Source organism: Podarcis gaigeae, assembly GCF_964106915.1.
Source record: "Podarcis gaigeae genome assembly, chromosome: 3".
Taxonomy (NCBI): domain Eukaryota; kingdom Metazoa; phylum Chordata; class Lepidosauria; order Squamata; family Lacertidae; genus Podarcis; species Podarcis gaigeae.
In genome coordinates this window covers 119,589,647-119,617,086 of record NC_139680.1, presented here as the reverse complement: position 1 = coordinate 119,617,086, position 27,440 = coordinate 119,589,647, and the positions used below count along the sequence as shown (strand labels likewise).

Sequence of the window (27,440 nt, the reverse complement as noted above, 5' to 3'; positions counted from 1 at the left end):
AAATGGAAACCTACAAGCAGGATTTGAGCACGATGAGAGCACTGTCCTCTCATCTCCTGTGGTTTCCAGCGACTTCTGTTCAGAAGTTGTTCCTGCCCAGGGGCGCCGACTTATAAAAAATATTGGGGGGGGCCCATACTGGGGTCCTGCCCCGGGAAGTTTTATAAGATCCGCTCCCGGCCCGTTGCTGCTGCTGCCGCCCGCCTCGTGGCCCCCTCGCCAGCTGAGGGAGGGAGAGAGACCGAGAAGGAGAGAGATGCGTGGTGGGCAAGGCAAGTGCCCGCCGCGCCTCGCCTCCCACCGCCCCTCGTGCCGGCCGCCCCCTCCCCTCCCTTCCCCGCGCGCGCGCGCTCGCTCACCCTCCTCACCCCAGCTCTTGGCCGTTCGCCCCAGGAACTCGCCGCTGTTGGGGTTGTAGATGAACCTCCGCCACTCGGCCATAGACTGGCTGAAGGGCTTCTCCTCCTCCTTGGCCATAGCACGAGAGAGAGAGAGAGAGAGAGAGGGGCTGGAAAGAGAGAGGGAGCTCGGCGGTTCGCGGGCGGCGGTTTTTCCCCTGCCGAAACAACAGCGGCTCCTCAGAACCGCTAAGTAACTCTCCCTCAGGCGCCCGGCAGGAGAGCAGAAGAGAGGAAAAGGAAAGAGGGGCTGGGCCAGTCAACACGCACCGAGCAAAACTACTCGCGCCGCCTCTTTTACTACCGTAATAATTATTTGTTTTAACTCATTACTGAATGTATTTTAAAAGGTAACTATCATCAAACAAGGAAAATAAAAAATACCAACATAATTTTGTGATTTTACAAAGCATAATATAACTACCGTATTTTTCGCTCTATAACACGCACCTGACCATAACACGCACATCGTTTTTAGAGGAGGAAAACAAGGGAAAAAAACATTCTGAATGAAACAGTGGATGTATCATTTTTGTGCTTCATGCTGTGGCCACAGACGTGATCTGATGGTGAATTTGGGGTGACCCAATGCAAAAATCCTGAGGATCCATGTGGATCCATGTTTTGTAACCACGTTTTTGCACCATTGCAGCCCCAGGCAACAGTGGGTGTGTGATTTTGGGGGGGCAGGCTGTAGCCATGGACATGCTATGTGCTCTGATGGTGAATTTGGGCTGACCCAATGCAAAGATCCTGAGGATCCATGTGGATCCATGTTTTGTAACCACGTTTTTGCACCATTGCAGCCCCAGGCAACAGTGGGTGCGTGATTTTTGGGGGGCAGGCTGTAGCCATGGACATGCTATGTGATCTGATGGTGAATTTGGGCTGACCCAATGCAAAGATCCTGAGGATCCATGTGGATCCATGCTTTTTAACCACATTTTAAGTGGGGAGGGAAGGAAAAACACAGAAGGGACACGGAGCAGGAGAGGGGTGTGCAGAGAAGCAGCTGGCTAAGAATGCAGGAGAGGGGTATAACAGGAGGAGGGAGGAAAGGAAGGCAAAAGTTTTCCCTCACCTACCCACCCAAGTCAGCCAGCTCGCGCGCTCTCTCTCGCTCTCTCTCTCTCCCTCCTGCACGGAGCACAGAGACACACGCTGCTTTCCCTCTGCCTGGAGGGGAGGGGCTTTCCCTGCTCTTTGTTCCGTTTGAGCAAACACAGCAAGGAAACAGAGCAGGGTGGGCAGTAAGACCCTGAGGCAGAATGCCGGAAAAATACGGTAATAATTTTCTTAAATTATTGGGGGGGCGGAGCCCCCCCCAAACGAATTTTTGAGGGGGCTCGGGCCCCCTCAGGCCCCATGAAGTCGGCGCCTATGTTCCTGCCTCCAATTCCTTAGTCTCGACACTGTGCCTCTGTTCATGCAGCCTTGAATAGCATCAGCTTTTTTGCTGCTTCATCAAATTATTGACTCGTGTTTATTTATTTAATTTTATTTATTTATTTATTTAATTTTATATATACCCCGCCCTCCCTGGCCAAGACCGGGCTCAGGGCTGCTAACATCAGGTATAAAAACAATTGATTAAAATACAACTGAAAAACAAGATTATAATACTACTTAAAATGCAGCCTCGTTTGAGTGGAAGCCCAGATCAAAAACTGTTGGGGGGGGGGCAGGGAGAAACGTCAAATCTTCACCAAGGCCAACTATCCAGACTGGTCCTATGTGGGCCAGAAAAGCCAGGGAAGTCCCCAAATAGGAGTTCCATCACAGAAGGAGAAAGGAAAGAGGGGAAGGGGATCAAGTTGATTCCAAGCCAAAGGCCAGGCGGAACAACTCTGCCTTACAGGCCCTACAGAAAGAAATCAGATCCTGCAGGGCCCTGGTCTCATGAGACAGAGCATTCAACCAGGCTGGAGCCAGTGTTGAAAAGGCCCTGGCTCTGGTTGAGGCTAATCTGACTTCCTTAGGGCCCAGGACCTCTAGAGTGTTGCTATTTATGGACCTTAAGGTCCTCTGCGGGGCATACCAGGAGAGGCAGTCCTGTAGGTACGAGGGTCCTAGGCCGCTTGTGGTCTCCTAAGAACCCTAGATCCTTTTCAAATTTACATATTACTTTTGTGCAGCTGGCCATTCCTGCCTAAGTGCATTTATCCTTGCATTTATCCCCACTGAATTTCAGTTTGTTAGTTTGGTCCCAGTTGTCCGATCTGTTAAGGCCATGTTGAATCCCGATTCTGTCTTCTGCAGTTTGGTTCATCTGCAAATTTGACGAGCGTTCCTTCAATTCCTTCATCCAAGTTGTTTATAAATATGTTGAACAACAACGGGCCCAGGGTAGAACCCTGCATCTCCCAGGATGATGAGGAACCAGCAGTAAGCACTCCTTTGGGTTTGGTTGGCCAACCAGCTGCACATAACAGAATAGCCTGTTCGCATAATATAGCTTTCTCAAGAAGATGAAAGATGTGACAAGCCAGTTGGCTTCTGCCAGAAACTGGTTGGCAGCCCGTGAGCTGAAGGCTTAAGTGCTTGCAGAGTGAAGCAACTTCTAGTCACGTTAGAAAGGTGGAGTGGCTGCCTCACCAGGCTTGATGCTGGAAGGGAAGAACCTTTCAGTTGCAGCTCTGCAGGGAACATTTCTGACATTTTGTGGGTGTAGGAAGGCAGTGATAACAATAACAACCATTTATTTTTTGATACCCCGCCCATCAGACTGGGATTCCCTGCCGCTCTGGGCGGCTTCCAACAAATTACTGTATTTTTCGCACCATTGGACGCACCGGACAATAGGACGCAACTTGTTTTAGAGGGGGGAAAACAAGGAAAAAATTCTTCCGCTCTCTGCCCAGCGCCCCTTCAGCGAAGCGGCAGGAAGTGCTGCGCAGAGAGTGGGAGAATTTTCCCCCTCTAAAACAAGGTGCCGTTTAAGGTGTGTTCAGGCGGCTACCTTGGAAGCCTGGAGAGCGAGAGGGGTCAGTGCGCACCGACCCCTCTCGCTCTCCAGGCTTCAGGTTCCTTTCGACCTGCTCTTTGGGGCTGGCGGGGGGAAGCCCACCACCAGCCCCAAAGAGCAGGTCAGGGAGCAGCGAAAGGCGCAGCGGAGAGGCTGCTGCCATAGTCACGCGTCACCTCTCCAGCTGAGAAAGGGTCGCGGGGGGCTGCTTTAGCTCCACGCGCGTTCTCCCGGCTGGAGAGGTGACGCGCGGCTATGGAGGCTCCTGCCATAGCCGCACGTTACCTCTCCAGCCGGGAGATGGCCGCGGGGCTATGGTGTCTTTGCTCCATAGGACGCACACACATTTCCCCTTCATTTTTGAAGGGGAAAAAGTGCGTCCTATAGAGCGAAAAATACGGTATACAACAGCACAAATGTCAGGTCTATTGGGATACTGCCGGGGAGACGGGGGCATCAGATAGGCCGCCAGCTGGCTCCAGCCACCGGCCGGCAGCCGGGCGATCACTGGTCTCCCTTGGAACAGCATCAATCAGCGACACGAGCCTCAGATACGTTTAGAGACCCGTGCACGCTCTGTCAGCAGAGTGAATAAATCTTCTCACAGCAGAAGAGGCGGACAGAGCCATGTGTAAGCAGTATATTACAGCATTTTATTCAGCAGCAGGAACAAAGGGGGGGAAATGTCTGCTTTCCTTAGTCTCCAGGCAAAACAGCAGCAATGCAAAAGCTCTATACAAACGGAAGTTCCCAGCAGATCTGTGCTGAAAGTAAACAGGCATGTGACACACAACAGTCAGGCCTGTACTCTTTTAAGGTGGAACGGAACTATATCCTAACAAGGTCTTCCTCAGCCTTCTGGAAATACCAACTGATGGCTCATGTCTTATTGCACTTCCATATTTAATCATCTAACTAAGATCATGGCCACTGGGCCCATCACCTCCTGGCAAATAGAAGGGGAAGAAATGGAGGCAGTGAGAGATTTTACTTTCTTGGGCTCAATGATCAATGCAGATGGAGACAGCAGTCACGAAATTAAAAGACGCCTGTTTCTTGGGAGAAAAGCAATGACAAACCTAGACAGCATCTTAAAAAGCAGAGACGTCACCTTGCCAACAAAGGTCCGTATAGTTAAAGCTCTGGTTTTCCCAGTAGTGATGTATGGAAGTGAGAGCTGGACCATAAAGAAGGCTGATCGCTGAAGAATGGATGCTTTTGAATTCTGGTGCTGGAGGAGACTCTTGAGAGTCCCATGGACTGCAAGAAGATCAAACCTCTCCATTCTGAAGGAAATCAGCCCTGAGTGCTCACTGGAAGGACAGATCCTGAAGCTGAGGCTCCAAGACTTTGGCCACCTCATGAGAAGAGAAGACTCCCTGGAAAAGACCTTGATGTTGGGAAAGATGGAGGGCACAAGGAGAAGGGGATGACAGAGGACGAGATGATGGGACAGTGTTCTCGAAGCTACCAGCATGAGTTTGACCAAAGTGCGGGAGGCAGTGAAAGACAGGAGGGCCTGGCGTTCTCTGGTCCAGGGGGTCACGAAGAGTCGGACACGACTAAACGACTAAACAACAACAATTTAATCATCTAGCTCAGTATTGTTTGCATGGACTGGCAGCAACTCTCCAGGCTTCCAGGCAGGGACTGGAGATGCTGGGAGCATCTTCACACAGTGCAGATGCTCGCCCACTGAGCTATGGCCCTTCCCTAAATGACACCTCAAATTATCTCTGCCACTAACATCCCCTCCACCAACAAGGAATGAAATGAACCTGCGAAAAGAGGTTAACAGCCGAGCATCCTGAGGCTGCGAAGGAGGCAGCTGCGTTAAGGGTTATGCAGGACTGCTGATTTCAGCAGTGTTGGGCATATTAACCTTGTAAACCTTCCTCCGTGACTGGCCCAGCAGGATCTCGTTACTCAGTGCCGGAGCAAAGTGCCTCTCCGTAGTGCTTCCGTCGCTCCTAGTTCTAACAAGCTGCTGCATTTTCCCTCCCGTCTACAAAGGTAGCTCACGTACCAGCTGATTCTTTGAAAGTGGATCCCCTCCATCCTTTGGAAGGTTCCTTTCTTCTGCTCTCTAGAGAGGCCTCTGCTGAGTGAACTATTAACCGCAGAAGCGTAGAAACTTTCTCTTCTGCACTAACTGAGCCAGGCTTGTACTTTTGCACTCACTGAATTGCCAGGTTTTGTGGTAAAGAAAATACAAAGGGCACTTTTAGATGGCAAGATTGCTTCAGAGCAGGAAAAATCTAAACCTTTGGATCATCTTAATTGCACTTCATTTACATCTCAATATGGGCATTTGTGTGTGTGTGTGTATGTGTGTGTGTGTGTGCGGCATTGAGCAGAACTTTGCATTTTTGCTTGCTTTTAAAAATGCAGTATTATTTAATATTTAAAAGGCAAGTTTCCAGACCTCATGCTTGTAGATATTAGAAAGGTTGCAATTTATCTAGGCCTCCCGTGTGTATGGGAGCTAAGCATATTTGCTGCACATGAAAAACACCTTTGCCTCTTTCATACACAAGCATTTTGGGATATTTCCCAGGCTTCCTGACAATTCACTGAATCAGTTGTCATTTTCTTGGGTTGGCATTTGGGGACTGAGGTTTGCAGGACTTTGCTTTATATAATATATAATCATAATAATTTATTATTTATACCCCACCCATCTGGCTGAGTTTCCCCAGCCACTCTGGGTGGCTCCCAATCAAGTGTTAAAAACAGTACAGCGTTAAATATTAAAAACTTCCCTAAACAGGGGTGGCCTTCAGAGGTCTTCTAAAAGTCTGGTAGGTGTTTTTCTCTTTGACATCTGGTGGGAGGACTTTCCACAGGACGGGTGCCACTACCTGGTTCCCTGTAACCTCACTTCTCGCAATGAGGTAACCACCAGAAGGCCCTCGGCGTTGGACCTCAGTGTCTGGGCTGAACGATGGGGGTGGAGACGCTCCTTCAGGAATACTGGACCGAGGCCGTTAAGGATTTTCAAGGTCAGCACGAACACTTTGAATTGTGCTCGGAAATGTACTGGGAGCCAATGCAGATCTCTCAGAACCGGTGTTATGTGGTCTTGGCAGCCGCTCCCAGTCACCAGTCTAGCTACCGCATTCTGGATTAATTGCAGTTTCCAGGTCACCTTCAAAGGTAGCCCCATGTAGAGCATGTTGCAGTAGTCCAAGCGGGAGTACTCAGTGTCCGCTTGCTCCTCAGTCTGAAAAACAGCCCCCCAAAATCACCACCAAACGATTCCTTCACCACCACCACACATAAGCACCATGCATGGGACCCTACAGTGAACAAGAGGTTCTGAGTGCCAAACAAGTGACCAAAGAGGAAGCGAGAAAAACCAAAATAAAGAGAACCTTCCAGCCAGCTTGACGAGATGCCAGAATGTCATTGTGGGTGGAGTGCTAGACCCTGGCTGCATTCCCATCTCTGATAAACCTTGAAGTTCCTCAAATGCTTTTAGGACGGTCTTTCTCTGCCTCTTTGCCTCGCCACAGGATCAGGATGGGGGTAGAAATTTGGTTCAGCTTGCGGCCTAGGACCCTCGTACCTAACGGGACCACCTCTCCTGGTATGCCCCACGGAGGACCTTAAGGTCCACAAATGATAACACTTTGGAGGTCCCAAGTTGCAAGGTGGTTAGATTGGTCTCAACTAGGGCCAGGGCCTTTTTAGCACTGGCCCTGACTTGTTGAAACGCTCTGTCACAAGAGACTAGGGCCCTGAGGGACTTGACATCTTTCTGCAGGGCCTGCAAGACAGAGCTGTTCTGCCTGGCCTGTTCCAGTCTGACCCTTATGTCTCTCCCCCCCCCCTTATGGTTTTGATTTATGGGCTACTAATAAATTGAGGCTGCTTTTTAAATTGTATTTTAATCTGTATTTTAAATTGGGTTTTGGGTTTTTTTGTTTTGTTTGCCCCCCTATTATGTTTCTATTGTAATTTTACTGGTGTTAGCTGCCCTGAACCCGGCTCTGGCTAGGGAGGGCAGGGTATAAATAAAAATTGTTGTTGTTGTTGATGATGATGTTGTTATTATTTCAAAACAGACATCCCTGCTTTGCGCTTTCCCAAACAATATGTGAACTGCAACGCATCAATTCTTTGAAATCCTCACTTTCCCGATTTTTTGGTGCAGTTCTCCAGCCAAGTAACGTGCACATAAATGCATAAAACCCCCACATGTGGTGAAAACTTGAATGTTTGCTTTAAACCAATGGTTCCCAAAGTGGGCAGTGGAATCACCTAGTGGGGTGCTAAGAGGCAAGGGGGAGGCAGGGAACCAAACTTGAGGCTGGAAAAATTGAGAAACCCAAAGATGAACATATTGGTCCATTTCTATTTCTTTCGGGTTTCTCATTTGGCCACATTTCTGAATCGGTTTGCCGATTTCTTTGGGCAGCATCCAACTAACTTGCTCCCGTCAGTTCAAAGATTTCCACTTCTGCAGTAGCGCTTTTCCTGCCTCTTAAAGGGTAAAGGGACCCCTGACCATTAGGTCCAGTCGCGACCGACTCTGGGGTTGCGGTGCTCATCTCGCTTTATTGGCCGAAGGAGCCGGCGTACAGCTTCCGGATCATGTGGCCAGCATGACTAAGCGAACCAGAGCAGCGCACAGAAATGCCGTTTACCTTCCCGCTGGAGCGGGACCTGTTGATCTACTTGTACTTTGACGTGCTTTCGAACTGCTAGGTTAGCAGGAGCAGGGACCGAGCAACGGGAGCTCACCCCGTCACGGGGATCCGAACTGCCGACCTTCTGACCGGCAAGTCCTAGGCTCTGGGGTTTAACCCACAGCGCCACCTGCGTCCCTACCTGCCTCTTATGCTCCCCTAAGTGTGGGTTCCCCTGACCCCTCAGAAAAGGGTTTGGGAAGGTTGCAGGGTGTGCACCAAAAAGAGTTTAACTATGCAAGTGGAAGTCCTTCCACTAACAGAATGAGTTAGTTGGATGTCTCCCATTTAAAAGAAGTACTTGTCAAAATTCATCTGTGCTTTACTGCCCATGTCTCCTAATTACACACCTTGTGTATTAGAAAGCTTGCTGCTATTCCTGTATCTGCAAAAGGTGTTTGAAGTCTCTCTCCTTCCTTAAATTATCTACTTCCCAGCTTCTTGAGCAGGAGGAATGCCTTCCGCCCGCCTGCGAACCAGAGAGTGTGGTCCACGGCTATGTGACAATCAAGGTAAGAGCAGATGGACTGCTTTGGGGGTTAGGGTCCTATAAGTGCTTTTTATGGGGAAAAGAATCCTGTGAGTTCTTCCTTGAAAACTGCCAGGAGAAGCTTCGTTGCTGGGAGGCTGACATATATATATATGTACTGCAGACAATTAAAGCGAGTCCCATAGCTGCTACTTTGCATTTGTCAAATCTGCTCTGCAGATTGACGCATGAGAGTCCCGTGGTGGCTTCCCGGACTGCAGCAATCTTGACTTTCTGGCAACTTTGAACTTATTTATTGTATTTTTATTCACCTGCAGATTTGTAAACCTCTTCACAACCCAAAGTCACCAAAGTGGGGTACAATAAACCTAGATGAAATAGAAAACACAAAAGAAACAATCTCCCCCCCCCAATTTTTTTTATTCATTTTATAACACAAATAAAGAAAAACAAACAATACAAACAAATTCTTGTCATATCCTTATTTTTCTAAACATTGTTAAATGGGCTTCCCCAAGTCCCACCTATCTGATTTTCATTTTACTTCATCTTTAGCAGTTTATATATATCATAATTTCTAACCATCTTTTTTCTTTTAAGCACACTTAAAATAACTTCACATTTTATCACTTGCAAATAATACTATTTTAAAATACACTATCTTCTACTTCTAACCCTACAGCCTATATCCACTTCCAAAGCTATTCTAAGATTCAAATATTAACATGTTTTTTTCAAATATTCCTTAAACTTCTTCCAGTCTTCTCCCACCGTCTCTTCTCAGTCTTGCTCCCTCTTCCATGTGACAGTGCTTCAGATAGTTGAAGGTGGCTCTGATGTCAGCTCTTCTCCAGCCTTGATGTTCTTTGTCATGGTGGGCTTTGTCCTGCGATTTGGACGTGATGTTGCTTCCAGCTCCATTTGCGAATCTGACTCATGTCTTACACTGTCTCCTCTTTTAGCCTGGTACCCGTCTGCACTTTGTGGAGCTGGGTAGCGGCCCGGTCGTTCTCCTGTGCCACGGCTTCCCAGAGTCCTGGTTATCTTGGAGGTACCAGGTAAGAGATATTTCGTGCAGGTGGAGAGAAGGGTGACCTCCATCCCTTATGTTTGCAATAGGGCCCCATTAGTGCCCACTGCCCCCTAGATGTTTTGGACTACAACTCCCATCAGCCCCAGCCAACACACCTGGGATTCGTAGTGCAGAATGGCAAAGAGGGAGCCGGGTCTTGGGAAGGCAGGCTGTGTGCATTGGTTTCTCCTGCGCACAGGGAGCTTTAACTCAGCCTTCTCCTGGTGTTTTGGAGTACAACCCCTATCCAAGCCCATCTTGGGACTCACCCAAGACCTGAGAAATGCACGGAGGACCCATTAAAAGGTGGAGAGGTATGAAACGCATGGGCTGGAAAACGAATTCAGCTGCTGCTCTGGTTTGCGTGGACAGGTGGAGTCCCCCAAACCCTGGGCGGCCCCGGTGAGGAATAACGACTCGAGACAACGTGCTATGGGATTAAAATTGGCCACAACTTTATTATGTTTCAGATGTGGGTAGACCTTGGCTCAGGCATTGGGTGTTTATCCCTCCCAGTCTCCTGCTGGGGATCTGGGGAACATCAGGGTTATCCAGTGGGGGGGGGGCTGGCTCTGGAGAACATATGTTCAAGCAGAGAGAGCCCGCACCCGTTGCGCTGCCATCACAGGGGAGAGCAATGACGACCTCTTGGCGTATGGCCACAGCCTCCACTCAAGCAACCCCTTTTACGGGGAATCCTGATACTGCCAAAGTTGTGACATTTTGCTATGGGAAAGGCAAACCTGCCAATGCAGGGGAATTCCTTTCTGGCCCTTCAACAGCGACCTTGACCTAGCAGCGCCCGCGTACCTGTGGAGAAAAGGTTAACCTGCAAAAGAAGTCTGAACTGAGGGTGGGTAGGGTGGGAGAAGCTCTGGAGCCAACTGACGATTCCCAGGTAAGATCCTCCCTCTATTGTGTGGGCAGGTAGTCCTTCCCACTACCTGGCGTGATCACATTGGCAACGCCTCCCCAGGTGGAATTGAGCAACTGACTGAGGTAGGCGGAGACCTCCAGGTATCCCACCTGGGGGGAGGCGAAGCCAAGCCTGTGCTAATGGTGCCGGATAGGGTCCAGGGGCTGTGCGCGACCACGCAAAAGGCGCCCCCCATTTAATGTGGGGAGCGGTCATTCCAAAATCTCACCAAGTGTTGCCTATGTGTCTTCCTCTTTCTTTCGACTTGAGTTCATGCCTTTCCCCCATTCCTTCCTTTGCCTGTTCACACAGTAAGCCTGTGGTTTTTTAATGATTCATACCATACCCAGTTTCTTAACAATTCCTATCCGTACTTCACTACGATGCCCACCTTGATAGCAGTGACTGTGTGTTGCTTAGAGCCTGTTTCCACTCCTAATCCCTTGGAAAGAGACTCCTAAGCTCTTTGCGCGCAGCAAGTGTTGACAGGCCAAATGGTGCAGGATGAAAGCAAAGGGAGCCCTTTGTGGCCAGGGGGCAGACCTGGATGGAGGAAAGAAATAAACGTTCCAGTAATCCGAGTTAATTCTCACCCCACTGCCTTCCAGTTCACTCTTGTTTTTCCGTCCCAGATCCCAGCTCTAGCTGATGCTGGCTTCCGTGTCATTGCCGTGGAAATGAAAGGATACGGAGACTCCACAGCTCCCCCAGGTGAGCTAGCTTTCAGCCCTTGTCTTGAACATATGGACAGAGGAAGTGGGGATCCTGCGTCGCAGGGGGTTGGGCTGGATGACCCTTGGGGTCCCTTCCAGAACTCTACAATTATGTGAAGCTGCTTTCCACCACATCAGGCCTTAGTTCTGCCCAGCTCAGTACTATTCACCAGTTGAGGTAGCCAAATGGCACCCTCCAGATGTTGTTGGGTTACAACTTCCATCACCCATTAGATCTGCCTTTGCTGCAGAACACCAACTGCCCACTGGACGGTGTGAGCCTTGAAAGGCAAAGGCCTTGCAAAGCCGCCCTGCTTCTTTTGCGCCCGCAGTAATAATAATAATAATAATTTATTATTTATACCCTGCCCATCTGGCTGCGTTTCCCCAGCCACTCTGGGCGGCTTCCAACACAATATTAAAATACAGTAATGCCTCAAACATTAAAAGCTTCCCTAAACAGGGCTGCCTTCAGATGTCGTCTAAAAGTCTGGTAGTTGTTGTTCTCTTTGACATCTGGTGGGAGGGCGTTCCACAGGGCAGGTGCCACTACCGAGAACGCCCTCTGCCTGGTTCCCTGTAACTTCGCTTCTCGCAGCGAGGGAACCGTCAGGTATACTGGACTGAGGCTGTTTAGGGCTTTAAAGGTCAACACCAACACTTTGAATTGTGCTCAGAAACATACTGGGAGCCAGTGTAGGTCTTTCAAGACCGGTGTTATGTGGTCTTGGCGGCCACTCCCAGTGACCAGTCTGGCTGCCGCATTCTGGATTAGTTGTAGTTTCCGGGTCACCTTCAAAGGTAGCCTCACATAGAGCGCATTGCAGTAGTCCAAGCGGGAGATAACTAGAGCATGCCCCACTCTGGTGAGACAGTCTGCGGACAGGTAGGGTCTCAGCCTGCGTACCAGATGGAGCTCTTCGACAGCTGCCCTGGACACAGAATTGACCTGCGCCTCCATGGACAGCTGTGAGTCCAAAATGACTCCCAGGCTGCGCACCTGGTCCTTCAGGGGCACAGTTACCCCATTCAGGACCAGGGAGTCCCCCACACCCGCTTGCCTCCTGTCCCCCAAGAACAGTACTTCCGTCTTGTCAGGATTCAACCTCAATCTGTTAGCTGCCATCCATCCTCCAACCGCCTCCAGAGACTCACACAGGACCTTCACCGCCTACACTGGTTCTGATTTGAGAGAGAGGTAGAGCTGGGTATCATCCGCATACTGATGGGCACCCAGCCCAAACCCCCTGATGATCTCTCCCAGCGGCTGCATGTAAGGGCTCCTCTCCTCTTCCTTTAATGCCAGACACATTCCTGGCAGCAGCTCCTAAGATCCCAAGGGCTTTTCATCCACAGGTGAGGAACCTCTGGCCCAAAGCATAGCTGGAGATTAGCATGATGAAAGAGTGGGCTGGGAAGGAAGAGAAGCTGGGACACACTCCCTTCTTGATCTGCTTAAAGCTCTGCTGCCCTCAGCTGCCCTCTCCTACCTTCCATAACCTCCCCCCCCCCTTTTAAGCTCCCATTGCCTTCCAGCTTTGAGGAAATGAGCGCAGGAACCTAGAATCATAAAACTGTAGGGTTGGAAGGGACCCTACAGGGTCATCTAGTCCAACCCCCCGCAGGGCAGGAATAAGAGTCTCAGACCCTTGTGCAATCTAGTTCAGTATCGTCTGCTCTGACTGGCAGCAGCGGTCCGGGGGTTCGGGCAGGAGTGTCTCCCAGCCTTGCCTAGTGACACCAAGGAGTGTGACATGCAAGGCAGATGCTCTAAGCGCCGAAGGTGTGCTGAGCCTTGTGAATCCAGCACTTTGGGTCTGTCCAGCTATCCTTTTTCTTCTGCATTCATGACAATTTGTGCTCTTAATGGTATTTTTTTTGGGGGGGGGAGTTACAGGAGATTCTGCTTTCATTGCTGCCGTTGCCTGCAAGAGTTTTGGGGTAAACAGATAGCTTCATTTGCAATCATTGTGTGCCCCGAAACTTCCAGCTAACCTTTCAAACCACAAATGGCAATTTGATTAAGTTAATATCTGTATAGTTAAAGCCATGGTTTTCCCAGTAGAGATGTATGGAAGTGAGAGCTGGACCATAAAGAAGGCTGATCGCCGAAGAACAGCCAGGTGTCCCCAGTTGTACTGCTGGTTCTTCCTGCTTAAGTGTAGGGCCCTACAATTGTCCCTGCTGAAATTCATTTTGTTAGTTTTGGCCCACTTCTCTCTTTAGACTCATCTTGAATCCCAATTCTGTCTTTGTGGCATTAGCTGCCCCTCCCATTTGGAGCCATCTGCAAATTTGACGAGGGCCCCCTCAATTCTTTTATCCAAGTCGTTCCAAGACCTGTTGCTGAATGCTCCAGTACAATGCTTATTCATCCTTCTCCAAAAAGCAGCTTCTCTTTCTGTACCGAGTCCAAAGAGGCAGACACTTGCGGAGATTGGAAGGGGCGTTGCTCACGAGGAGAGGCGCATGGCAGCTTTGGAACATTAAAAATGAATTTTGAGGGCACTAAAATGGCTTTAATAATTGATTTTGTTTTTGCAGAGATAGAGGAATATTCCCAGGAAGAAATATGCAAGGTAGGTCACAGCATTCAGGAGCGTGCGCTCGCTTGAATCGATCCCGTGCAAACGCTTAAAACAAAAGTTGGATCAAGACTGTATTAGAAAGGAGAAAACATAGCCTAGACTTCGTTAATGGGGTTGGGGGGGGGAGCTACAGAGTTCAGCCAAAAACCAGGGAGCTACTATATACTGAGTCCATCTAGCTAATCACTGTCTACACCCCAGGAATCATAGAGTTGGAAGGGACCCTGAGGGTCATCTAGTCCAACCCGCTGCAATGCAGGAATATGCAGCTGTCGCATGCAAGGGTCAGACCTGCAACCTTGGCATTATCAGCACAACACTTTAACCAGCTGAGCTGTGAGCTATTTATTTATTTATTTATTTACTGCTTACTAACCGGTAAGAAAAAAATAACAGCAATCGTTTAGGTCCTTTCAGAAAGTTAAAATAACAATAGACTAAATAAAGGTAAAGGTAAAGGATAAAGGGAACCCTGGTCGTTAGGTCCAGTCACGGACAACTTTGGGGTTGCGGCGCTCATCTTGCTTTACTGGCCGAGGGACCGGTGGACAGCTTCCGGGTCATGTGGCCAGCATGACTAAGCCGCTTCTGGCGAACCAGAGCAGCACATGGAAACACCCTTTACCTTCCCACCGGAGTGGTACCTATTTATCTACTTGCACTTTGACGTGCTTTCAAACTGCTAAGTTGGCAGGAGCAGGGACAGAGCAACGGGAGCTCACCCCATCACGGGGATTCGAACCACCGACCTTCTGATCGGCAAGTCCTAGGCTTTGTGGTTTAAAACTCACATCAGCTTTCTGGACATCTGGACAGGCTTGTCTGAACAAGGATGTTTTTAGGAGGCACTGAAATGAGCACAGTGAAAGTGGCTGGCTGATAGCAGTAGGGAGTTCCAAAGTGTAGTCACTGGGACACTGAAAGATTGAGTTCTTACAAATGCAGAATGGGTAATTTAACCCTGCTGGGGCAGGCAGCGCTGGTCTACATCAGGGGTAGGCAACCTAAGGCCCGGGTGCCGGATGCGACCCAATCGCCTTCTGAATCCAGCCCATGGTCTGGGAATCAGCGTGTTTTCACATGAGTAGAATGTGTCCTTTTATTTAAAATGCATCTCTGGGTTATTTGTGGAGCATAGGAATTTGTTCATATTTTTTTTCAAAATATAGTCCAGCCCACCACATGGTCTGAGGGATGGTGGACCGGCCCATGGCTGAAAAAGGTTGCTGACCCCTGGGCTACGTGATCAGATTTGCCATGTGGAGCTTGATCATGCAGCCAATTGCTAGGGAAGACAGATTTCAAGTCACCGCCCATCAGCTGTTAGGTGGAGACTTCAAGCCTGCAGATCATTGACTCTTCACCTGCCGTTATTGTGATATCAGGTGATTGACAGGTGGGCAGCCCCTCCCATCCGTCAGACTTGGCCTGCAACAGGTCAGAGAGATTATAAAGTTCGGCTGATTCGAGTGTTCATGCTCTTAGGTTTGCTGCTGAAGTTGTGCAAGCTGTTGAAAATAAAACAGGTTTCCTAACAGCTTTATATCAGACCACAGTTGAAATTAAGTTCCAGCTCTGTGATTCTACAAAAATTACATAAGATTATGAATGGAGAGGGGATAGTGAGTTTTCCTCCCCCTTTCGTAATACGTGAACTAAGGGACATCCAGTGAGTGAAGCTGAATTTTGGAAGAGTCAGGGCAGACAAAAAGCACTTCTTCCCACCACGCACTGTTAACCTATGGAATTCACTGCCACAATATGCAGCGGTGGCCTCTAAGTTGGATACATTTAAAAGAGGTTTAGGCAGCTTCATGGAAGATAAGAAGCAATAGGTGTGTACCACCATCTCCAGACGCAGAGGCAGTATTATTATTATTATTATTATTATTATTATTATTATTATTATTATTAGAGTGTGCCTCAAAATCCCAGCTGCTGGAATATTGCTGATTGGTCAGGCTCTGAGCAAGGGAGCAGATCCTGCCCCAAAAGTCTGGGGAACAGAGATTGGGTTACACATCCCCTTTTCAGTGCAGCCTTGTGAGCTGCCATTCCAGACTCCTGCTCGCTTGCATCCGGAGAACGCCTGGGCATGTCCAGAGTTGATAGGTGTGTGTTGCAGTGTAGACTGAGCACATTTGCAGCATCATTTTAACAGCTAGCGTGGGTTCAGTAGCGACAAGATACTCTCGGAAGAAAAATCCTGGAGCCTTGGCTTCCGTATTTACGGGACCGCCTCTCCTGGTCTGCCCCGCAGAGGACCTTAAGGTCCATGAATACCATAGTTTAGAGGTCCCGGGCCCTAAGGAAGTCAGACTATCCTCCACCAGGGCCAGGGCCTTCTCAGTGACGGCTCCTACCTGGTTGAACGCTCTGTCCCAGGAGACTAGGGCCCTTCAGGATTTAACCTCCTTCTGCAGGGCCTGTAAGAGAGAACTATTCTGCCTGGCCTTTAATTTGAATTCAGCCTGATCTTTTATTTCCCTTCTCTTCCCTCCCCCTCCCCTTTTATGAAGATCACCCACTCTGAGACCCCACAGCTAATTCTCCCCTGACCTCCTCGCTGGCCCAAGTAGGACCAGTTCAGCCAGCTAGCCCTGGGGATTATCTAATTGATTTTTGATTTTTGAATTTTATTGTTATTCATGTTTTTAATGCTGCTTTTATAATAAAGTGTTTTAAAGTGTTCTAAATTTGTTGTTAGCCACCCTGAGCCCGGTTTTTGAACTGGGAAGGGCGGGGTATAAATAAAAATTCATTATTATAAAAAAATTTTATTATTGACTTCTCATTTGATCTTTGCTTCTTTAGGATCTGCTGGTCTTCCTGGACAAAATGGTAAGTTTCAGAAAATATTCAGACTTGAAACCTTTTCATGGCTGTCCGTCTCTTGCGACGTGGCGTATCTGTAAGGCTTCACTGTGAGTCCCAGTGGATTCTTCTTCTTTTTCCTGTTCTTATGATGTCGTTTTACTATTTTTATGTTGACTTGCACTGCATGTTTGTTTTGGTTTTTTTAATTAAGTGACTTAGAAATACATCCAAATAACTAAAAAATTATTATCTCCAGCGTATTTGAGTCATGCATGTTCTGTTGGCCCACCTGACCTGCTCACATTTCCTCATCTGCACAGCATAAATGGGATTTTAAAGGGATCCGTGGGACTCCTAATGTTTTGTGTGGAAGTTAGTCCACACAGAAGGAGTGCCTCCACCCCCATTGTTCTGCCCGGTCACTAAGGTCCAGCTCCGAGGGCCTTCTGGTGGTTCCCTCACTGTGAGGAGCGAGGCTACAGGGAACCAGGCAAAGGGCCTTCTCGGTGGTGGCGCCCACCCTGTGGAACACCTCCCATCAGATGTCAAGGAAATAAACAACTATCTGAATTTTAAAAGACATCTGAAGGCAGCCCTGTTTAGGGAAGTTTTTAATGTTTGATGTTTTATTGTGGTTTTAATATTCTGTTAGGAGCCGCCCAGAGTGGCTGGGGAAATCCAGCCAGATGGGTGGGGTATAAATTATTATTATTATTATTATTTTATTTAGAGTTGGCTTTCGCTGGTCCTTTTGAGGCGTGGGGGATTGTCTTGTGCCTAGATTCCTGGCTTGGTACCAAATCAGGGATGGGAATACTGTGTCTCTCTGGGTATTGCTAGACTTCAGTTCCCACCGTCCCTGCTGGCTGCTGGGAGTTGTAGTCCAATAGCACCTATAGTCCTCTAGGTGTGTTCCCCATCCTTGCATGAGATCTTCAGATTACCTGCCCAAGTGCCTTCAGGTTAGCTCTCTTCTCCAAACCAATTCGGCTGTTGTTGCCTGCATCCTTTTCCTCTTCCTGTGACATGTCCTTCCTTTATCCCTCTGATTATAACCGACTGACGGAAAAAAACGGTTAATGGAAGTGCTCTTAAAAGTTCAGCCGTGTCGTTCTTTGAGCCTCGCTGGGAGAGAGTAGTAAAGGAAGATCCCCCCATGGCTTGGCAAGCAGCTGGAGTGAAGGTTCTAATCAATTTTTCTCTCTTGGCTAAAGTACAGCCTCTCGTATCAGTTTAACAGCGGATGCATCCTCTGTCAAGAGACTGATGCTTCGGGGCGGGAGAGGCGGGTGCTGGTTAGCCGTCCGAAAAAAACACGCAAGCATGCTGTTGCCCTGTGCAGTGTCATATTCCAGGTAGCCCCTGGACTTGTTTGGGGTCATTCGTTTCGGTTGCCTCTGAGGCTCCTTCTGATCATCCCAGCATGCAGGATGACTTGATCCAGTGTGGGTAGGGGAGATAAACTGTCCCTCCTTCAGCCCTTGGCATCAGTGGTGGTTTTTCAGAACAGACTGGTTTCCAAATGCACCAGCTCTTAAGTTGTGTGTGCATTAGGACTGTGGTCAGTGGTCCTGCAGCAAAGGAAAAGAGCCTAATGGGGGTTAAAACATATACAGTGGTACCTCAGGTTAAGTACTTAATTCGTTCCAGAGGTCTGTTCTTTACCTGAAACTGTTCTAGAAGAGGAAGATTTCTGCTTTCTGCAGAACTGTTTTTGGCATTGAAAGAGGGGTGCTTGCAGACAACTCTTGTTCTTGTTGCTAACTAAAGGCAGTACTGAGCCCAGAGCTCAGAAAGTGTGCATTCTAATGAAATTCCCTGATGCAAAATGCACCTAGAACAATGGGAGTTTTGAACACTGGATGGAATCCTTTCCACACTGGGCTGTAACTTCCCTGACCCACAGTCATTGGGACAGAAAAAGGGTACTTCCATTCCCACAAAGCCCTGAATGCCCCCCCCACACATATTGAAAACACTCCACAGACATTGCTACCTCGGGTTAAGTACTTAATTCGTTCCGGAGGTCCGTTCTTAACCTGAAACTGTTCTTAACCTGAAGCACCACTTTAGCTAATGGGGCCTCCTGCTGCCGCCGCGCCGCTGGAGCACGATTTCTGTTCTCATCCTGAAGCAAAGTTCTTAACCCAAGGTAATATTTCTGGGTTAGCGGAGTCTGTAACCTGAAGCGTATGTAACCTGAAGCGTATGTAACCCGAGGTACCACTGTATTCACTACCAACCAATTATGGCAAATGGTGTCAAAGGGCATAAGAAAATAAGAATAGCTTGCAGGATTACGCCAATGGCCCTTCTGGTCTGTTGAGTCCAGCATCCCATGCTCACAGTAGCCACCCAGATGCCTGTTGGGAAACCAACGGGCAGAACGTGAGCAAGAGCACTCTCCCATCTTGTGGTTGGCAACAACTGGTATCCAGAAGCATTATGGCTAGTAGTCATTGACAGCCCTCTCCTTCATAAATCACTGCTTCCCTAGTATGACTATGTACTGCATGAAGAAGTTTATATCCTCATTTTCCACCAGTAACACACAAGACTACTGACAATAGTGATAATAATACAGCAGTAATAAAATGTGCATATTTTATGTGGGTCTGTTTTCCCGTTGTTCGCTGTCCTCCTTAGAAGCTGCTTGGGTGGATTTTTTCCCCGCAAGCTTCCTCGCAGCACAATCCAGCCGATTGGGGATTGTTCCATAGGCGTGATGATGTCACAGTGCGAAAGAGCCAGGGTCAGGGAAAGCAAGCATAGCCCATTTAGAGCGAGGGCAAGGCTGCTGGTGCTGCGTTGCCCTCACTTGGGATGGGCAGGGGAGGGAATGTGTGTCCCAAGGCATCTCTAGGTGCCATTACCGCCTGAGTGGGTTCCTGGTTTGCTGACGGGCATCCATCTGTCTCGGGAGACAGTGAAGGAGTGTGCCTTTGAGGGTGAGCGGTTGGAAGGTTGCAGCCAGAGCTAGAAACTGAGATATGAAAGCTAGGAGCTAAATGGCACCTTAAACCTAGGATATGAGCGCAACAACAGAATGCCAAGGCTGGACATTGCTAGTATGGATTGTGGCTAACAGATTGAGGTTGAATCCTGACAAGACAGAAGTACTGTTTTGGGGGGACAGGGGGCGGGCGAGAGTAGAGGACTCCCTGGTTCTGAATGGGGTAACTGTGTCCCTGAAGGACCAGGTGCGCAGCCTGGGAGTCATTCTGGACTCACAGCTGTCCATGGAGGCGCAGGTCAATTCTGTGGGCAGGGCAGCTGTCTCCCAGCTCCATCTGGTGCGCAGGATGAGACCCTACCTGCCTGCGGACTGTCTCGCCAGAGTGGTGCATGCTCTGGTTATCTCCCGCTTGGACTAATGCAATGCTCTCTATGTGGGGCTACCTTTGAAGGTGACCCGGAAACTACAACTAATCCAGAATGCGGCAGCTAGACTGGTGACTGGGAGTGGCCGCCAGGACCACATAACACCAGTCCTGAGAGATCTGCATTGGCTTCCAGTACATTTCCGAGCACAATTCAAAGTGTTGGTGCTGACCTTTAAAGCCCTAAATGGCCTCAGTCCTGTATACCTGAAGGAGCGTCTCCACCCCCATCGTCCAGCCCCACTGAGATCCAGCGCCAAGGGCCTTCTGGCGGTTCCCTCATTGCGAGATGTGAGGTTACAGGGAACCAGGCAGAGGGCCTTATCGGCAGTGGCGCCCACCCTGTGGAACGCCCTCCCTTTAGATGTGAAGGAAATAAGCAGCTATCCCATCTTTAAAAGACACCTGAAGGCAGCCCTGTTTAGGGAAGTTTTTAATATTTAATGCTGTGTTGTTTTAACACTCGATTGGGAGCTGCCCAGAGTAGCTGGGGAAACTCAGCCAGATGGGTGGGGTATAAATAATAAATTATTATTAGTATTATTATTATTAAGGCACACTTTTTTATAACAAGAATAGAAAGCTGAAAATGAATGAACTGCGGCTGAAAATCTTATATTCATTTCTTGTATGGTCTAGTCCTCAACTGAAGTCTGCAAAAAACAAAGCCATGCTCCCCCTCCCCGCCCACCCCCTAATATTCTTAAGAGGGTCTTTTCTCGAGTCTTCAGAGAGCGGCTGGAAGTGGGGAGGCAGAAAAAGCTCCTCCTTTCCTTCCACTCTGCAGTTTTAATCTGAAATCTTTGGGGCAGTACTGCTCCCAGTGCTCAGAAACTGCTTGCGCTAATGAAATTCCTTGTCACAAAACGCGCCTAGAACAATGGGAGTTTCGAATGCTGGTTGCAACGCCTGCTGTGGCTGTAGAGACCGAATAAGGGAGAGACATGTTTTGCTGCAGCTGGGGCAGATGAAGGCATCCGGTTGTGCCAATGCATATGCGCCATGACATTTCTTCTCTCTGCGTTCTTCCCAGCGGTCATTCCTCCTCTGGTCACTGCTGTGGATGCACGACCTGGCACAGCCTGTCTCCAGGCACTGCGGTTGTCTGCAAGGGATTTCCAACTGGCAGGGTCAATGCTGCCAGCCTAAATGTTACATTTGCAGGCATCTTTGTAATGCAGAGTTGGCCTGCCAACAGGCCTGGTGCCAGCTCCCCGTAAAATACCGTATTTTTTGCTCTATAAGACTCACTTTTCCCCTCCTAAAAAGTAAGGGGAAATGTGTGTGCGTCTTATGGAGCGAATGCAGGCTGCGCAGCTATCCCAGAAGCCAGAACAGCAAGAGGGATTGCTGCATTCGCTGCGCAGCGATCCCTCTTGCTGTTCTGGCTTCTGAGATTCAGAATATTTTTTTTTCTTGTTTTCCTCCTCCAAAAACTAGGTGCGTCTTGTGGTCTGCTGCATCTAATAGAGCGAAAAATATGGTGCATCCTTGGAGATCTTGCCATCTTCCATTCTGTGCAGGCCACCTAGAAATTGCTGAAATCTAGATTGAAGCCTCAGGCTCCTTTTCAACCTGATGAGCTCTCTCTGGGGTGATTCTTCCATGCCATTTAAATCTGGTTGTGTTTTTATTTTTGAGATATGCTGCTTCAGTGCTTAAGCTGCTGATGCTTAAGCTGCATTCCCTTCGTGAAAATACGACTTCTTTTATATATCTCTCTCTTATAACGTTCTCGAGTAATGTCTACGTAATGGAGCACGATGATCGAGCCAGTTGTAGATTTCATCCAAGGCTTCATTCTGGTGCATTTTTGCCGACGAAGCAGATTAATTATTGCACATCATTTTGGGTGAAATATGCCAATCCTGCTTCTCTGACCTTCCTGGATAAAACGGCTTCCCTTTTGGTTTTTCGCTTTTGATAAACGGCCAGGTCTCGAACACAGAGAGAGGTCACCCGAACCCCCGCCTCCGAAGTTAAATAATGATTCCTCCTTTTAACCTCTTTGGAGACATTAATCTGTTTTGACAATATAATTAGGATTGTAGTTCTGATTGCTGGCCCTGTTGGAAGGAAGGAATCAATTCAGGATTTATTAAAATGAGGTAGGTGCGTATATCTTGAGAGTGTGTGTTTGAAGTGTTGGTGGGGGTGTTAAGCTGAATTGTTGACCTAGGCAGGTTTTGCGTTTTCCTGCGGATATCTTGCAGAAGATTTAGGACAGGTTTTATTTTTTGGACATGCTGTTCTACCAAAAAATTCCATTTTTCTAAAATAATAATAAATAAAGATATCCTCTCTGCACTTTCCTACAGGGGCTCACTATAGTTCTCTTAAAGAACTGGTGGGTCAAATAAGCTATTAGTCTTGTGCCTTTTAGTTGCTGAGTTGTTCTCAAAGGAGACTTCCCAGTATTTGAGGTCTTCTGCTGAGAAACTTGCACCCGCTGCCGCTGCCTTCAAAGATGGAGTGGGGGGGGGGCAAATATGGCAAAAGGTACTCCCAAGTGGTGGCACTCCAAATTGGTTGGCATTCAGGCAACAAGTAATATTGATTTTTATATCATCTTATGTCTTTTAAATTTAATTCTACAGTGGTGCCTTGCTTCCCGAACGGCTTGGCTCCTGAACAAATCGGCTTCCGCACACCGCAAATGAGTGTTCCGGTTTGCAAATGTTTTTTGGAAGCTGAATGTCCATTTCGGCTGTTGGCATTGTTTCCGGAGCCAATCAGAAGCCGCGCCTTGGTTTACGAACATTTTGGAAGTTGAACGGACTTCCAGAACGGATTGAGTTCGGGAACCAAGGTTCCACTGTATTTATTAAATATTTTTCATGATGCCTTTCATTAAAAAATAAATTAATTCCAAGGCAATTTACTATGGTAAAGGTAGGTCCAGTCATGGCCGACTCTGGGGTTGCAGCGCTCATCTTGCTTTATTGGCCGAGGGAGCCGGCGTACAGTTTCCGGGTCATGTGGCCAGACTAAGTCGCTTCTGGCGAACCAGAGCAGCGCACGGAAACGCCGTTTAGCTTCCCGCTGGAGTGGTACCTAGTGATCTACTTGCACTTTGATGTCCTTTCAAACTGCTAGGTTGGCAGGAGGCAATTTACTATAGTAGAAAAATGCAACTCAGTAAAGCAACACAGTCTGAATAAAACACACCAGGAATACAATATAGTAAAGATCAGGGCAGTAAAATTCAGCAGAACCAAAATAAGTCTGTTTCTCAGGCCCATTTGGTACCAATGCCCATGCAACTTATGCCACCTGGCAACTTACGGTATATTTGGTGCCAGCATCTACGTGTAGGTTTTGCTCAGCACCTGCATGTTGCCACCTTCATCAGAATGAAATCACATACCCCACAATTTTATCTAGATTTATACTTTCCTTCCCCTGCTGAAAATTAGCTGTAGTCACTACAGGGACTCTGGTTTGCGGTCTTGACAGATTCTCTCCCCTTCTACGGAAAACGCCGGCTGTCATCTGTTTGCACACCTCCTTTCTAAGGTCAGTAACTGTTCGGTGCCCTCAGAAGAGTGAGATTTGCTGGCATGGCTGCAGCCTGAATAATTTGTTTGCAGGAGTGAAAGTTCAGCAGTTGGTGGAGCCAGGACTTTGGAATGACATTAGATAAAGCAGTGCAGGGTAGCAGGGGAGAAAGCAGCATTAACAGAATTAGCGAAAGCGAATGAACGTACGCTGGTGGTTTAAATGTTTAATTCATGCAGTGACCTTGATCTGCCGCGGAGCGATGTCGCTGCCCTTGTGTGTGGCTTTGTGGAGAGCGTTTGTGTGTCTACAAAGGGGCAAGGAGCGACTTTCCTTTTCCCATTGTGGTTCCCTCCTGCCTTTGGACATCCATTGAAACTGACTGTTGGAAGATCCAGGGTAGATAAAAGGAAGCGTTTCTTCATGCAGCACACAATTAAACTATGGAACTCACTGCCACAGGAAGCAGCGAAGGCCACCAACCTAGACTGGTGTTGTAAACCGCCCTGTGGGCTCTTGAAGAAGGGCAGTGTATATATTTAATAAATAACGGTAATTGTTGTTGTTTAGTCATTTAGTCGTGTCCGACTCTTCATGACCCCCTGGACCAGAGCACGCCAGGCCCTCCTGTCTTCCACTGCCTCCCGCAGTTTGGTCAAACTCATGCTGGTAGCTTTGAGAACACTGTCCCACCATCTCATCCTCTGTCGTCCCCTTCTCTTTGCGCCCTCCATCTTTCCCAACATCAGGGTCTTCTCTTCTCACGAGGTGGCCAAAGTCTTGGAGCCTCAGCTTCAGGATCTGTCCTTCCAGTGAGCACTCAGGGCTGATTTCCTTCAGAATGGAGAGGTTTGATCTTCTTGCAGTCCATGGGACTCTTAAGAGGCTCCTCCAGCACCAGAATTCAAAAGCATCCATTCTTCGGCGATCAGCCTTCTTTATGGTCCAGCTCTCACTTCCATAAATCACTACTGGGAAAACCAGAGCTATAACTATACGGACCTTACTTTTTCTGTTTGGAGGTAGCAAAGTGGGTGAAAGGAGAAACAAACCAGAAGCTTTAACTATATGGACCTTTGTTGGCAAGGTCCGCAGGCTATAAAAGAAGAGAGGAGAGGAGAGGGCAGGCTATAAATTCACAGAGGAGAGGGCTATCTGTGGCTACTAGCCATGGTGTCTGCTCTGCCTACGCAGCTGGACGCAATGATGCCTCTGAATGCTGGCTCCTGGAAACCACAAGTGGGGAAAGGGCTCTTGTGCTTGGGTCCTTCTTGCCGGTTTCCCAATGGAAGCATTTGATTGGCCACCAGGAGTGTACCTAGCAGATGGTGTTTGGCCCCTGCCAAGAGCACAGGCCAAGTGAGGGTGAGAGCCAGTGTGGTGTAGTAATTAAGAGCGGTGGACTCATAATCTGGTGAACCGGGTTCGATTCCCTGCTCCTCCACATGCAGCTACTGGGTGACCTTGTGTCAGGAGTTCAGCCTACACTCGAGTAGGACCCCAGCAGAGACACATGCCCGACTGGCATGTTCTCTCCCTCCTGGTTGTTCGTTCGGGAGCTTCATAAGCTTTCTTCAGCCCGAACATCACAGTGACCGATGCCAACAGACACCGGCACACTTAGGGATCCACAGAGTTTGCGCACCTTGTATGACAGACCTCAGCAACTCAGCATTTTGGCTAATCTACTTTATTTACATATAAACACGCACAGAGCACTGCAACATGGCTCCCTCTCTAGCATCAGACAGCAAAGAGAAAAAGGACAAAGGACAATAGTCGCACTTCACGGAACACAGTAACACAAACATCCTGTCTCTGTCACTTCCCACTCTGTGGAGTCAAAACATACACCGTCATGGGATAGACAAAAATCCCATGACTGCAATCATGGAGCAGAAATTCTAACAGTCAGTACAGTGGAACCTTGGTTCCAGAACAGCTTAGTTGCTGAACAAATTGCCTCCCGTACGCCGCAAACCCGGATGTAACGTGTTCCAGTTTGCAAACCTTTTTCGGAAGCCGAATGTTCAACCTCGCTTCCACTTGAGTGCAGGAAGCTCCTGCCGCCAGTCAGAAGCCGCACCTTGGTTTTCGGATGGTTTTGGGAGTCGAATGGACTCTCGGAACGGATTAAGTTCGAGAGCCAAGGTACCAAAGTATCCTCCTCAAGGATTTCAAGAGAGTTCTAGTTTCCTTCCTGCTCTGTTCTTTTCTTCACCTTTGGATGCAGCTGTTGCCCAACTCCTGCTGCCCACCCCAAACCCCGTCTCTGGCTTTGCTGAGGTTATTTGAATTTCCTCCGCGGCAAACAGGAATAAAATTGCCGAGGCGCTTTTGTTCTCGGCCCCCTGACCCCAATTCTGATGGTCTTTGTTTGCCCAATCAATAGCTGCTTAATATGCTCTCTTTCGGTGCTGGGCTGAGCTGCCTGCTTTCCTAAGGATGGTTCATAGTTTGCAGGAGAAAAAAAACAGTGCTTCATTGCTTTCCTGAAGGCCTAAAGCACAGACCCAGGCAGCTCTGAAAAGCCTAGACCAACTTTAAATTGCTTTTTGCCCTCTCCGTGAAATGCCAAGCTTTGAGCAGTGAGGAAGCAGCGTGGAAAGTTGAGGGAGGAGATGATTTTACAAGCCTTCGGGGCTCTGATCATTATTGCTTGTGTTGTGTAAAATGAAACAGGAGGTGGGGGCAGTTTCTTTGGCTACATTTTTCTCCGCAGGAAAAGGCAGCAATGCTTCTGAATACCAGTTGCTGGAAAACATAGGAGGGGAGAGTTGCTCTTGTGTTCGAATCCTTCTTGTGGGCTTCCCTTTGGGGCATCTGGTTATGTTTCCGAGCACAATTCAAAGTGTTGGTGCTGACCTTTAAAGCCCTAAACGTCCTTGGTCCAGTATACCTGTAGGAGCCTCTCCACCCCATCGTCCAGCCCGGACACAGAGGTCCAGCTCCAAGGGCTTTCTGGCAGTTCCCTCACTGCGAGAAGCTAAGCTACAGGGAACCAGGCAGACGGCCTTCTCGGTGGTGGCGCACGCCCTGTGGAACGCCCTCCCATCAGATGTCAAGGAAATAACTATCTGACTTTTAGAAGACATCTGAAGGCAGTCCTTTTTAGGGAAGTTTTTAATGTCTGGAGTTTTATTGTATTTTTAATCTTCGTTGGAAGCCGCCAAGAGTGGCTGGGGAAATCCAGCCAGATGGGCAGGGTATAAGTAATAAATTATTATTATTATTATTATTATTATTATTATTATTATTATTAGCCACTGTTAGAACAGGATGCTGGACTAGGTGGGCCATTGGCTGATTCAGCAGGGCTCTTCGTTTCCTCCCCCCCCCCATTTCACTTTTAATTTGCATACAGTGGACCCTCTGGATACAAACTTAATTCGTTCCAGGGGTCCGTACATACCCCGAAAAGTCTGCAACATGAGGAATTGCTTTTGCGCATCTGCGCAGCAAAACCCGGAAGTATGCACTTCCAGGTTTTTTGCGTTCACAACCCGAAAGTTACATTACCTGAAGGGTAATGTACAAGGTGGTTTCCCCAGCCACTCTGGGCAACTTCCAACCGAATATTAAAAACAATACAGCATCAAACATTAAAAACTTCCCTAAAGAGGGCCGCCTTCAGTTGTCTTTTAAAAGTAAAATAGTTGTGTAAAATAGTAACGTGTGCCACAGGGCGGGTGCCACCACCGAGAAGGCCCTCTGCCTGGTTCCCTGTAACTTGGCCTCTCACAGTGAGGAAACCGCCAGAAGGCCCTCGGCGCTGGACCTCAGTGGGGTGGACGATGGGGGTGGAGACACTCCTTTAGGTATGCAGGACTGAGGCTGTTTAGGGCTTTAAAGGTCAGCACCAACACTTTGAATTGTGCTCGGAAACATACTGGGAGCCAATGCAGATCTGTC

The 27,440-nt window shown here is 48.4% G+C and overlaps 1 protein-coding gene and 1 long non-coding RNA gene across 3 annotated transcripts in view; one reads left to right on the top strand and one right to left on the bottom strand.

Moving 5' to 3' along the window:
* The window catches only part of LOC310842150, a 237,583-nt gene that overhangs the window by 158,278 nt on the left and 51,865 nt on the right, over window positions 1-27,440 (bottom strand). The gene's annotated exons all lie outside the window — the stretch shown is intronic.
* Window positions 1-27,440, top strand: part of EPHX2 (epoxide hydrolase 2) — a 97,221-nt gene that overhangs the window by 28,488 nt on the left and 41,293 nt on the right. The window contains exons 6-10 of the mRNA XM_083733464.1: window positions 8,492-8,566; window positions 9,507-9,602; window positions 11,165-11,243; window positions 13,790-13,824; window positions 16,648-16,674. Of these exons, the coding sequence (XP_083589590.1) occupies window positions 8,492-8,566; window positions 9,507-9,602; window positions 11,165-11,243; window positions 13,790-13,824; window positions 16,648-16,674 (312 nt within the window). The remainder of the gene's footprint in view (window positions 1-8,491; window positions 8,567-9,506; window positions 9,603-11,164; window positions 11,244-13,789; window positions 13,825-16,647; window positions 16,675-27,440) is intronic.